This window comes from Nipponia nippon, unplaced genomic scaffold (assembly GCF_047370975.1).
Source record: "Nipponia nippon isolate SJK-2023a ecotype South Korea unplaced genomic scaffold, ASM4737097v1 scaffold_4, whole genome shotgun sequence".
NCBI lineage: Eukaryota > Metazoa > Chordata > Aves > Pelecaniformes > Threskiornithidae > Nipponia > Nipponia nippon.
Window position 1 is genome coordinate 57,249,456 of NW_028262358.1, and position 14,188 is coordinate 57,263,643.

Consider the following 14,188-nt stretch of genomic DNA (forward strand, 5'->3'; position numbering starts at 1 on the left):
TAAAACTGCGATATGCAACTTCAAGAGTCAGAATAATTTGGGTAGGTCCTAAGGCATCAAGGTATGATGACATAAGCTATTTGCCCTATAGAAATGCCATACACTTACATCCTCAAAATGGACCTCGTGGGCCAGATGAGCCTCAGACACTGTGCCTCATACATAAGTCTCAGACACTGTGGTAGCTATAATGGTTTCCCAAAGAAATGGATTTTCTGCATTAAAAGCTGAGCCATCTAAAGATAATAATTTCAAGGTAATACATCAAGGTTGATGAACTATCAATGAATTACATGCATATTTCATTTTTAACTTTCTGCCAGCTTATAAACCACTCCCTTTGGATTTTTACCAGGAGGAAATAAATTAGAAAAATATTCATTTTTCCAGAGCAGACAGGTCTTGGAATATCTCCCATAGCACATTTCAAGGAACGTAGTATTCTCCTCAACACCTGACAATCTTTTTTCAGTGTTGAAATGCCTAGCTTTTGGCAAGCTTAGCTCCCATTACCCTCATGCACAGAGACAAGAATTTCAGCCTCATCTTAGCTCAGAGCTTTTCTGTTCTGCTTTTCCTTTTCCTTTTTTCACCTCAGTTTTTGTTTTACTTAATAATGAAGCCAGTGCAAGAATGTGGCAGCTTGAAGCAGACCAAAACGGGATAAATCTTCAAGCCATCAAGGAAATGCTGACTGACATCTTAAAATGTCTGCTGCTTTGAAATGCCCCACACAAAACAGGAAATACCACTTTGGCTCTACTACTACAAGAAAACCACTTTGGCTTCCTGTTAACAGAAACACATGTCTCATAAATGAAGTAAGCCTAGGCCCTCATTGCAATTGGTCACTTTTGTACCACCAAACAAGCAAAACAACAAAAAAAATCCCAAACCCCAAACTTCCACCACAATACATGGAGTTCCTCACATAGAAGTATGCTTACATGGACTCCGTTGCTACTTTAAGAGTCAAAAAATACAAGGTTTTGTATTAAATCTGTAGGAGACATGTAATCTTACAGGTTCACACAATAGATGCAGCATGCTCATAATTTTTCCTAGTTAGTAATAATTTTAAATTCTGAAATTCTACATAGTTTTAAATCAAATACCGCCTCGTTTCTTCCCCTCCCTCCTTGGCTGTCCCAAAGAGCCTTTTCTCTCAATAAGAAGGTTTCCTCCAAAACGAAAATTATTTGGAAAAAAAAAAAAAAAGGCTGTAGCATATTATTTATTCCTGTTTACTCCTGTTTCACGTGAAACCCAGTATTGAGTAAATCATCAGAACTAGATGCAGAAATGATTCACAGTCCTCACATGAAACTTCTCCCATCTTAGGAAAGGAAAAGTGATCCCACCTCATTCTGGTAGCTTGTGAAATCTACACCAACAAAACAGAGAGATTTGATTTCCAGAAAAGCCACCAGAGACAGGCTGCAGAAATTAGATATTGTCATTAGTTACTCCAAAATCTCTGTAGCTGGACTTACTGCACCAATACCAAAAGGCTTTACTGACAAAGGAGTAAGTGTGCATGTGCACACACCCATGCACACACACTTTCTCCTGAAAAAGTACATGAAACAAGTCCCATGAGGCAGATGGTTAAAGACTTTTGGACATTCACTAGGGATGCACAGTTTCCCTACACTATGAGTCAATAGTGCAGGCCTTCCAAATTCAAACCAACAGATACTGTTACCCTAAGTATCACTGAACAGAGCACAGAGTTGTCCAAGTTTCTCCTGCCGAGGTGGCTCCCTGCTGCATCCACTAGTTGTAGCTGTCGGCTTCTGCACGCTTCTTTCTCCCACGGTGACTTTCACATTGCTGCGCAGCCCCTTGTGATGAATCCAGCACCAGGTCAAAACTGTCACATTATTTTCCAGCATTGCTAATTGAATCTTGTTTTACTACAATTTTCACTTCACATTTCCCACACTTTCCATTTGTTTTGGGTTTAAATAGTAGCAGAAGAGAGTGGAAATAGACTCCTAGAACTGCACTTGCATTAAACTCATACATTTGCTTTCTTGAACACACAGAAATTTGTTAAAATAACAATGGCATTAAAGTAACCCCATTCAAGAATATTCTGTTCTTTTCAAAGAGGATGATACAGCCCATCCTCAGCAGGTTTTCAAAAACTCAATAGTTCAACAATAAGTATCTACTGACCATCTGAAAAAGAGTAATTTAAAAGCTATTTTAGGCTATCTAATTTCATCAAAACCAATAGCAGAGTTTAGGCAGTTTGAGGACATTTGTGTGTCTATATTTGGGAAACCTGTTTTGTATACGCTTATACAAGCACAGTGTGAAAAGAGCCAACACAGCCTGCGCAGGCCACATAGTGCTTTCCTTTGTATAGTGCAAATCTGCTTCAGCAAACGGAGTTGACTAGGACTTTGCTCAGAATTGCAAGGCACTGACTAGTCTGGCTCAGTTTGACAGGCCACTTAAGCTCATGCTTGTTTTTAAGATATAAGTGACGATGCTTTTGAAGAAAAACGGTGTTTGCTTGCTTTGTTTCATGAGAAACTGAATGATCTACACCCGCAAGAGGAAATCTGAAGTGTACATTCAATTTGACCTCCATTATTTATTAATTATTTAGCATCAAGTAGTTAAAATTGAGATGGACCAAGCGGATTAATCCCTACGTTCCTAACTTTCAGTGTGTGCTCAGCGGTTAATTGACATCATGTCAAATTCAGGGGCTATCCCTCTCCCACCTATGCATTTGCTTCGAAGAATTTCATTCAGGAGCAGAACACTCACAGACGTCCACTGTCCAGAGGGTCTTCTGGGAATAGTGAAAGATAAAAAAACCTTAAAATGGGCTCAATTTTTAGGAAGTGATTACTCTGAGCCAAATTGCAACAGGTATTGAGCTTGCTTAATTTCTATCAACTTCTAGTTAGAATTAGTGAAGTGATGAAATCACCGCTTATATGACAATTTCCTGAAAACAATAGCTTTTTACCAACCTGAGTTTTGTGTCTGCTTCCCCATTTAGTCATTGTCACCCACTTGCAGGTCTCAGCTAACATTTGCTCCCCATCAGCAGACTAGCCCCAGTTATTAAGTCTTGACCCAGTATCAGCCCTTACCCTCACACTCCTAAACCCTTTTATACCTGAGGCAATAAGGCTATCCCAAGCATAGCCCTGCTTCTGCATTCAACCAGCCCCCATTTCCCCTGACCCTCTCCCATTAAAGCTTGTGTCAAAGGAGCCTACATTCTTCCTTCTGTTTCCCCTTTCTTGTAGCTTACCATCTGCTCCTCAGTTCTCACACTCAGCACAGCCTTAACTGCCATTTTTGGATGCATTGGGACATAATTCAATGTCTCTATTTTAAAAGGAAAGCTGATAAGTGTTAAAAATGCAATATCAACAGTCAGACTTATCACTACACAGGTGGAAAAGATTTCACATGTTCCCACTAACACTATTAAGTTTTGTTTCCTCAGTCAAGCTATGATAAAACATTCAATGTATAAAGGCAGGTGAATATGGCTGCATCTGTATAGTGTATTTTGCTTTAAAAGGTAAGCTGTGTTGAAAACTAATGACAAAGAATATCTTTTCGAAATAGCCAACAGAAGTGCAGATTGCAACAGTTCCTGCAGTGGCATTAATTAGAGAATGGTGGGCTAATTCCTGCTTTTCAAAACTCAGTGCTCTGCAAAGTTCCTTATACTTGTACACATGCAGAAGGTGGGAAGGCAAAAAACCCAAACCTTGTACTGAGGACAACGAAGCCAAAAAGTTATGATCCTGCAGCAAAACCTCTTAACACACTTATTTTTGTTTGCCCAAAGGAAAATCCTGAAACTTTCTAGAAAACTTATTTTCCTGCCCTAAATTGTACAGATTTTCTTCATCTAAAACTCAAAGCTAGAAAGACAGAAGAAGAAGTTACAGCAGATGCCCCAGGGTAGTCTCAGTTGTAGAGCCATTACTGTGATTCATAATGGCATAAAAAACAAAGAGGCATTTCAAGTAAACCTGTAAGCGCTCTCATCTGGGTGGGTCTGGTCCATGTGTGCCTATCTACATTAGGAAATTCAGCATATATAAATATATAAATAAAACATATATACACAGTACATAGTCACATTCATATAAGCCATAAAATGACATATATTTACAAAAATATTTGCAACTATGTTTTACACTTTCAGGTCCACATCAGGAATTCAATTGTTTAGCTTCTGCCTTGTGAACTTGATCACCTTCCTAAGTAGGAATCTGGGATGAACTTGTACCTTGTATATTCACAATTGTCAAAAATAAGAAAGAAGAAAATAATCTTCCAAGGAATTCTGCCAAGTCCATAAGAAAAGTTGAAACTTGTTGAAGCAATAACAGCCTCTCTGAAGAGTAAATTACATGTTAGCAAACACTGAGAGACCTTCTCTTCTTCATGTAGAAAGACAGTAACTTGGTCTAGTCCATAAATAAATTTGAAACTCATAAAACATCAGGCAGAGCACAAACCGGGTGCCTGACAGCAGTCTGTAATATAAACTCATGCATAATTACTATTCCATTTGTCTCAGTCTGGTAGAGCAGTGAAAGTGAATGAATGTAGAGATGAAAATGCATACATCAGGTTACCTTACAGGGTAAAAAGGTAGAGCGTAGACTACATCCTGCTGGCTTTGTTGTGACTTCCTTTAACAGTAAGTTACGTGGTTAAAACAACCCCAAGGATCTCACATTTATACAATTCATATGATACAGTTCTGTGACTTCCAGGAGTTGGACATAATTCATTTACTTCTCCCAAGATGGAAAACCATTTCTTTGCTGTTTCATAAAATAGTCGTCTTAGGTATGCAACCCAGGTTCAGGCATGCTTTTTTAATTTGGGGGATTGACCCTTTTGACATGAAATAAGTTTTGCAAGAGGAATTAAACCTTTGGAGAAGGGGTTGGTTTCCTTTTGAAGAACACTTGGAAAAAACAAACCTCAAAATGCAGTATTTTAAAGTGCCTGTACGTGAAGACCCGTGGGGAAAAATTTTGCCATGAACCATCCAACCATGGCCTCAGATAGCACTTTCAGCAATAGGCTGTGGAGTCATCTCTTGCTCTTCGCTATTCTCTGTGGACACGTCCTGGACCTCCTGCTGCTGATAGATATCTTGGACCAGCATGATGTTTGTGTTCCTCCACTCTCTGTACTTCATTGCCGTCAACTTTGGGTCCTCTAGCAACTGGTTAATTGTGGCCAGGTCATGTTCCTTACACTAGGAAGAGAACAAGTGGTTATTTCCTACAGAAGCTGTCAAGCTCATTGTCCGTAACAAAAACACTCTGGGAACATTAGAGAACCCTGTCACAAGGAGATGGCCAATTATCCGTCCTCCTGGCAACTTGTTCCCATTTTTAGAACACAGATTATCAAAGTTAAGCCCACAGCAGAAATTCATCCCAGTTGAAGGCAAGATTATGATTTCATGTAGATTTTTTCTTTTATAGGATTCTTAGCAAAACTTCATGAGAGATGATTCACGTGAAAATTAGACATTGTTATGCTGTTTCACAAGTTAGTACTTGCATGAAACTAGACACAACAGCATTTATTTCTGTAATTCCCCCCAATTCCAACTTTCTCAAAAAATACTTATTCCCTGGCCACGTTATATATGTCTCTTCTCTGGGAGCTAGACAGAAAATAATTTTTTATATAATCCATGCACTGGCAGTAGAGTTTATGGGTGGCTAGAGCACATGTGGCTGCTAATACATCTACCGCCAGCTACTACTAACAAATCTGGTCTCTACTTTTAGACAAGAGCAGGTCAGACCATATATTGCAGGCACTGTGGTTCAATCGTAAGACATGAACAGTCAGTGATATAGGGAGACTGAGACCCTTTATGTCACAGAATCACAGAATGGTTGAGTTTGGAAGGTACCTCTGGAGGTCATCTGGTCCAACCCCCTTCCTCAAGCAGGGACTCCTAGAGTAGGCTGCCCTGCACCAGATGGCTTTTGAATATCTCCAAGGAGAGAGACTCCACAGCCTCTCTGTGCAACCTGTGCCAGTGCTCAGTCACCCTCACAGTAAAAAAGCGTTTCCTGATGTCCAGAGGGAACCTCCTATGTTTCAGTTTGTGCCCATTGCCTCTGGTCCTGCCACTGGGCACCACTGAGAAGAGCCTGGGTCTGTCTTCTTTACACCCTCCTTTCAGGTATTTGTATTTATTGATGTCCTCACATTTTCAGACTCAACGAATCACTTTGCTTTTTTAGCCCTTATTGCCTATCCATGCAGTGGATCACAGGATAGAGATGTCCTAGTTAGCAGCTACAATTAATGGAGGCACCATGCTGCAGTAACAAACCTTTACTGCTTTTGCCTAGCTCCGTACCCCCCAGTCTGTGTGTGAAAGCAATGGAATAGTTCTCACCATCTTCTCCTGCTGCCACCAGTTTCATCACACCTGAGGACACTCTGTGCTAGTGGCTGCCTTGAAAACACCTTGAAAATGCTCCCGCACATTCACGACACTTCTTGATAGTAGCAATAGTATGCTCATGCATCCATGTCCCACTACTACTCTAATGAACTATCAACTACTCTAATCCCTGTGATGCCTGAGCCACTTTTGAAACACAAAAACTTGTTCCACTGTTGATTTACACAGGTCCTACCCTCAAGACCTAGCACCAGCCCTTATAAGAGGGCTTCTGGCATAGATGCAGAGATATTCGCAGTTAGCCTAAGAGAAGAAGAGGAGATAGGGATGTAGAAGGGAGAGAAGGGTATTTCCAGTGGACAAAATTGGTGGCAAAAAGCCATGCCATGGAATTTTTCTGTAGTGCTAAATTATTTCCCACATTTGTTAAGCCTGTGATGCATTTGCACAAGCTTCACTCTCTTCCAAACTATCCAAAGCATGTTTTCTTAATGATATATTGTGGCAGCAACATTAATCTGTTGTTAAAGATGTGGAGTCAAAAGTCCAAAATTAAAATGGCACTGAATCTTGCATAAATTACTTGTCTCAAACTAACAGGGTCTTAATTAAAGCAGAGTAAATATGGATCAGATGCAAAACCTTTCTGATTTTTAAATTTCCAATAGATCATTTCCAATTATCTCATGTCCCATGTTATATGTTAAGACAATTGACTTTAAAGGCATATAATCCCACTGATGCAAAGAATATGGCACTTTCCCACTGCAGGCATTTGCCTTTCAGACAGGGTAACACTGCTGTGTATAGAATTCTGTTTGTGTCTGTGAGAAAATGTCTGTGCTATATTTGTCTTGTCAATACTCCAATTTCTTAGTTTGAAGAAAGCAAAAAAAGATCAACACATTTTCTACATTATGAACACTTCAGAAAATGATTTTTCCATATTAAATGCAAGTGTTAGACAAGCCTAAGGTTATAAACACTGCTAATCACAACTTATACAATACTCCCATGCTAAATCAGTGCAAAGCTGTCCTCCTCGCTCATGTCTGGCAGTAAGGCTTCTAGGCTTCCATTCAGCTCCACACTAATGAAATTGATTGTCCCACAAGATACAACTCCATTTTGTACTAACTGGTTCTTAGATTTATTAGGGAGGCTCCTGTTGGGGAAACCTTTACAGTTTGTTTCTATATTTTTGTTTTCTGTTGCATAAAATAAGCATACTTTTTAAACTAACTTTCTGTTATATGATGGGCTCACGTTATTGCTGGTGCAGATGAATACTGCTACAGTCAGTACCATGTCACTGAAGACTCTGATACTGAGGAGACTTCACCAGGTCTCCTATGGAGCCTGGAAGTCCTACAACAGGGATAATGCCTATATTCCCCCTTGTCTTTTCAACTGCATCTTCAGGAAGTTTAACACAGGCCGGGGTGCCACAGCCAAGCCTCCCGTTGCAACTAATAATCAAATCAATGACTGTGCTGCTAGGAGAAGTTTTTCATGCATTTCGCCAGCATACAATGCGTGAAGCCAAATACACGAACTTGAAACAAAATACTCAGTTCCTGGTTCTAATGCATACAAAAAGGAATAAGTGAAGCCCCAGGTTTGCATTTATTCTTTCTTCTCCTTACAATTTAAATGTTATGGTTAAGCTTTCTGTTTCCCTCAGTACCATTCAGAAGCAGGCTTTGAAATCCCATGACACTTTATGCTGGTGAGTAAACAGCCTCATAAATCCCCATATTCCAGACAGATTTACTGGCCCTTTCATGGAACGTCCTCTGAACCCCTCCACCCCTCCAGTTCATTATATGTTTCCAACATAAAAGCAGGATGCTTTTGTTATTAAAAATATTTTAGTTACAGGAGGTCTTTACAATAGCTTTGGCACATCCTGTACATTCTCCAATAATCGCATAAGAAAAACTTTTTTTTGGCTCAAGGTCATTTTCATGTCCTTTATCATCAATGTACTTTGTCTGCTCTTCCTTTTTTAAGGCTCCCCTGTTTAGTGCATTCAGCCGAGCTTGCAAATTTTCCAGCTAACTAAGAGACGCTTTCTTTATTAAATTTTCCAAATGGGCTGGAACTTCTGCAAGAAAGGTCCCTTCTGAACTATTGTCTCTGTGTCCAGTTCAAATTTAACAACAAAACACAGATCAGTATTCAGAATGAAGTAGAAAACAATTTCAAAAACTTAACCAAATTCTCTGGGGCTTTAAGTAAATATGTAATTAGAGCTTGGCTGAAGTCTAGGCTTGCTTCTTTTTTCATCCAAACTGTTTATTTCTCTCAGGCTTTTCCTTGGCTCGCTCTGTGACCTCACCTTTAATGTGCTGTTCAGCATTCGAATTTTGTGGAGTTTCTCATTAATAGAGGGGTTTTTGCTGCGTTTGATAAATGACTTCCTAAGCTCCTTCTTCGTTGACAGCCGACGATCACCAATGGGAGACAGGCTTGCTTGTTCTAATGACTTGTAAAGTCGCTCCATCTCATCATCATCACATTTTTCCTGGTCTGCAAAGAAAAGAATAAATGGGGTATGAGAACATGAATATGACAGCAGATAGCAGAAACGTTAAGTACAGCCATCAGAAAGGCACTTAGCCAAGTCAAAAAGTAACAGTATTAGAGTTAAAACCAAGGGCAATTTTTAGGGTAATTTATACGGTATTAATGCATATGAGAAAGACATACTACCAAACTCAAATGTTTTTGAGAATCAGGTCATAATCTAAACAAATATGAGCATGTATTTCCACTGATAGAGTGCTGTTTTAATGCTCCAAATATATCACAGACTTTGAACAACTGTCAGTAATGCTACATTTGAATGAAAACTACTTTGATAACATCTACACCCATTGACCTTTTCCCTACATGCTGCGCAGAGTGAATTACATTTCTACCTGGCAACGCACAGGTCAAATTCTATTTGGTGTACCAATTCATCACCAGGTTTTGGTAATTATTGAAACGAGAGTTTAAAAAAATTGAGCAATGAAATGAAACGTAGGAATATTTCAGGGGCCCCAAAAGAAGGTCCCTAGAAAACAGATTAAAGCAGAAACCGTTGGGGCACCTGATGGTTAACTGTTGCTGTTCACAGATTGCAGCATAGAATTTGTGGTGCCTCACAACAAAGCCTCGATTATCTCCACCTTAATTATTCTGATGGCTCCCAACCTGCAGCACCATCTTCCATGACAGAGAGGACATGAAAGCTAGCAAACAGCTGAGAATGAAATAGCATAAAATAAGATAAAAAATTGAAGCAAAGACATTTTTTCAGAATAAACCAACTAAAAAATTAATAGTCAGAAACTAAAAAGGTACCAGGCATATATAGGGGCATTTGGCAGAAGGCCATTTTCAGCAACAGACTGCATAACTTGCTTCTTGTCCCTCAGTCCACACTGCAAGCTTTTCTAATTCAGTGTTTGCTAAAGGAAAAATCTTAAAGTTGTTGGTGTTTTCATGGTACTAATGAGTCCCTCAAGATCCACTGGGATAACATTCATTTTTATTTCACTGGGGATGGTGGTGGTGGTTCTTCTCAACTGCAGTCCTCCATGGGCTAGTTGAACTGGCTGGGCATTTTTTCCGTTAATTAAAAGTTAACCATTGACTTTTCTAAATCATCTTCAGTCAGCAAACATTTTCTGAACAAAAAGAAGAAGTCCTTTTGCTCACTCATGCTCTAGCAAAAAGACTTTTCCAACATGTCAGCACACTTAGGAGGCTGCTCCTTATCTTTTTCATGTTTTAAAAAGTACAGCATCCTCCTACACCCCTGTTCTTTCTAAATATTTAGGTTACAAGAAAGGTTTGTGATATGCTACAAATATTTGCCTTCACTGTGTTGCTGGCCTTTTTTTCACTACTTTGTGATTATAAAAAGCCTGCTGTAACTTGACAAGAACTAAATATAGCTTCCAACATTGGTACAGTGCTGGAGGAGGAAAAGGAGAACTGTTGTATATTTAACAAGCTGCAGGAAATAAAAAAAAATGCAAGTGTAAGGCATAATACACGGCAGCAGTATTTCCTGAAAACTGTTGGCTCATGCCATGAGGCTCGTAATCATAAGTAGCTTCCTGCCTAATTTCTTGGGATGAAGCAGCTGTTTGTTTCATTAGCCAGCTCCTGCACAGGATGGGCTCAGCTCTCCTGTAGATAACACCCGTCAGGACTGTGCACAGTATCACTTTGAGAGATAAATTGACCTTTATCAGATATCCAAGAAAGAGTATATAAGAAGAAAAAAAAAAAAGTATTGATCCCGTCCAGCAGCTTTAAAAAATAGTCAAGCCCTGGGGTACATGAGATCCCTGCCGCAGATATTTTTTGAGGCTAACTCATGATGCTCCTCAGTGTCCTAAAAGGGTTACAAAGCAGCAAGCATGCGAAAACACCCTTGCTGAACACTCTTCTTCCATGCTAAGTACTCTGATATCTTCTGTGCAGTTGTGGGTGAAGGTAAGGAGGACAGCAATACTCAACACAGAAAAGGATGGAGCCAAAGCCAGAAAAGCCCAGCAAAAGGCTCCCAGACAATGCACTTGACCAGCAATGTGCACTCAGCTCCTGCTTTCTTTCAAGATTGCAACCTTAAACTCCTCTCCTATTTCTTATTCTTCCACCACACCCACCCCCTAAAGGATTCATCAGGGTCAAGTAATTTCAGAGGGAAAGGAATGTGCGAGATTCTTCAGAGTGGCTGCATAAAGGGAGTGACAGTGAAGTGGCTAAATGGGATTTCAGGAAACAGCTGGAAAACAAGGGTGAGTGAAACCTGCAGGTGGCGTAAAGCCAGGGGAGAGTCACTTAGTACTTTTGTCTCCATCTTTGTTTACACTGATGAGCAGTGAACTTCTCCCACAACAGTTAAAAATAACAAAACAGTATCTTAATATTGTGCTTTTGTATAGAAGCAGATACTGTTGCTACTGACAAAGAGTATGTCTGCCAATAAACCTCTATAAATTGAGGCCAGACTGTCTGATACCTATCTGGGCTTTTGCCTTCAACGTCCTGAGTTCCCCTGAGCCAAGCTCAGAAAGCAAAAGCCCATATTTTGCAGGCTTGAAGCTGCCACTGAACACACTAGATTGATGCTGTAAATCTGAAAGGGGGAGAGGCATTATTTCTAGCAATCAATTAATAAGACCAGTAAAGTGATCTGCAATAAGAAAACATATTTCTTCTCACTCAAACAATGGTGCATTATGGTATTTCACAAGCCTCTTGGTGCCACAAAAGTAAATGAAGAAAGCACTACCTATAGTTTGCTTTCTTGTTTTCACCACAAAACATCCAATTAAGGTTGGATAATAGAGAGCAAGCAACCTGACTCAAGCCTTAAGCACAGACTGAACTTTTTCTCCAGATTCAAATATTCGCAGCACATTTTCCCAGAACTTGGTATTGCTTAATTCACTTGCACCTGGAGTCAGAGCACTGACCTGCAGATGAGCAAGTCCCTAGCAGAAGCAGAGGCATTCACCAGTTCCGTATTTAGGCTTCAGTGACTTGGATTCCTCCTATGAAACCTGGGCTGTCTAGACTATACTACTGGATTTTTACAAAATATTTGCTTTGCATCGCAAAGTAAAAATTTATGCTAAAAGCACATAGTACTCAAGTTCAGGCACTGGTGTAAAAATGAACAGATTGTCTGTGTCAGCCTCTCAAAGATAAATGCACCACCCCTACTCTGAACTTTAACCTCAGGACGCTTACAATGATGAATATATTCTGTTGGTAAAAATTTTTAATAACATGCACAGGTTGGGCCCCACTAGCACTCCTCTGAAGGGAATCTTTCCAGCTGGGTCACACAGCTAACATCAGGCACATGCAAAATTACTTCAAAATACAATATTGCAAGTTATCTCTTCCACCAGTACCCTTCAAGCTAAGCACTTTCTCTCTCAGGCATGCAAGTTAGGAAACTGAAATGCTACTACAGCACTTCTTTATCACATCCTATTCTGAAGATAAAATACATTCATTTTTCTCTCAGGACCTACTGAAGGATTAGTGGTAAGGAACAAATGGCAACAGTGGAAGGATATTACATATTGTGTGCATTTATGAGCGTAATTGGGGGGGGGGGGGGGGGAACATGTGCCTTGTGCACTTTTCCCTTCCCTTGGCAGTATTAACTATAAGCAATTCTGTTGGGTGATGCCACTGGAAGGATCAGTCTTCCTGGGCTCCTGCACCATGCCCTTCACTCACAAGCCTCGCAGCCTGCTAAAGCTTCATAGCACTTCTGGAAAAATTCTGTAATATTGTGTAGCTCTTTTAACTTTGTCAGACTCCACAGCAAGGAAAGTGGAAAAGAACCAGTGCTGACCTGAGGAAAAGGGAATTCCCACCCTAAGATATTTTAACATTCAAGAGACAAAGACCTTCTAGGTTGGGGTGAGAAAAATAAAGTAATATTTCAGGCAAGTCAGAACTTCTGACAAATTCTGTTTCAGAAGTAAAACACAATTTTGTGGCTTGATGCCACTTATCTGGAATTTCCCTCTAACTAACAGAAGATATCATAGACAAGAGCAAGCTGCCAGAGGTTCAACATGCCAGCTCTTCACCTCCTCAATTTTCAGCGTCCCTATCCTGTCGGCCAACTTGTCACAGGTGGGAGACATTAAGGTACTGAGACTCCCCATCTTGCAGCAGCAATACAGGACCCTGCCTGAAATCTCAACTTTAATTCTCTTTAAGCCTACAAAAGTGAAATTATCCAGAACTTTTCAAAAAGCAGCTGTGAAAAATCAAGCTGATTGTTTCCCAGTGGTAAAGATATCAAAATTGGCAATGTTTGGCAGAAAGAGCATTTTGCATGGAAAGCCACCTTCAGCAGAATATGTCTTATTAACTGTAAGCTGAAACATAAATACTTGTTCTCGCATTCTCTAACTGAGATCTCACAGCTCTCCAACTGTGTATTAATCCCAGGAAAAAAAAAAAAAATCTGCTTCTTCCTCCTGTTTTTGCTACTCTTATGAGGTTCTTGTGGCTGTGCCAACACGCCTGTTTCTGCTTCTCCCAAAACCTTTGATGCCCGTGGGACAACATATAGACCCAGGCTGGGGAGAGGACAGGGAAAAATGATAAACCGCTTTTGCCCTACACACCACCCCACACCCATCCATTCTCCATAGTGGTAGCAGACTTTTCAATGGGAATACGATGAAACCTCGAGGAAATCACATTTTCCACAGAATTACAGAACAGAAAAGACAGGAAGTATTTGAATTAGGAGGGCATAGCTTAGGCAAACTCCTCACTGGCAAATGTAGAACTAAAGGTAGGAGACAGTGGGAGAAAATAACAGGAAAAGTATGTTTACCACCAACAGGTAGATGCTTTTGACCAGTATAGTGGACTCAGCAGTGAGGGATGCCATTTTAACAAACTGTGACTCAACTGGAAACAACACAAATAAGTATCTCTTCCAGAGTGTTCAGAAAACCGTAACGCCATAACTTTCACAGTGATTTCTGAAGCCTTTTCGATGAGTAGCAAAATAATAATTCAAACACAGTTGTTTCTCTACATGGTTGTTCTCACTATAGGCATATTTCTTGGCTAGTCTCAGCCACAATCTAGCCATTTTCTGTAACTTTTGCAGAAGGAACAAAGGGCCCAGAGCACACCAGAGGATCTGTTCTGGCTATTACTGGCACAGGCAGACTCCAGAGGGGAAGAGGATGTCAGTTC

At 40.1% G+C, this 14,188-nt stretch overlaps 1 protein-coding gene across 10 annotated transcripts in view; it reads right to left on the bottom strand.

The window, feature by feature from the left end:
* Positions 1 to 1,228: 1,228 nt before the first annotated feature.
* The window catches only part of IPCEF1 (interaction protein for cytohesin exchange factors 1), an 85,285-nt gene continuing 72,325 nt past the window's right edge, over positions 1,229 to 14,188 (bottom strand). For all 10 annotated transcript variants that reach the window (XM_087774163.1, XM_087774166.1, XM_087774170.1 and 7 more), the window contains 2 exons: positions 8,781 to 8,971; positions 1,229 to 5,263 (listed from right to left, as the gene is read on the bottom strand). In XM_087774163.1, coding sequence (XP_087630289.1) covers positions 5,063 to 5,263; positions 8,781 to 8,971 — 392 coding nt within the window. In that variant the 3' untranslated portion in view covers positions 1,229 to 5,062. The remainder of the gene's footprint in view (positions 5,264 to 8,780; positions 8,972 to 14,188) is intronic.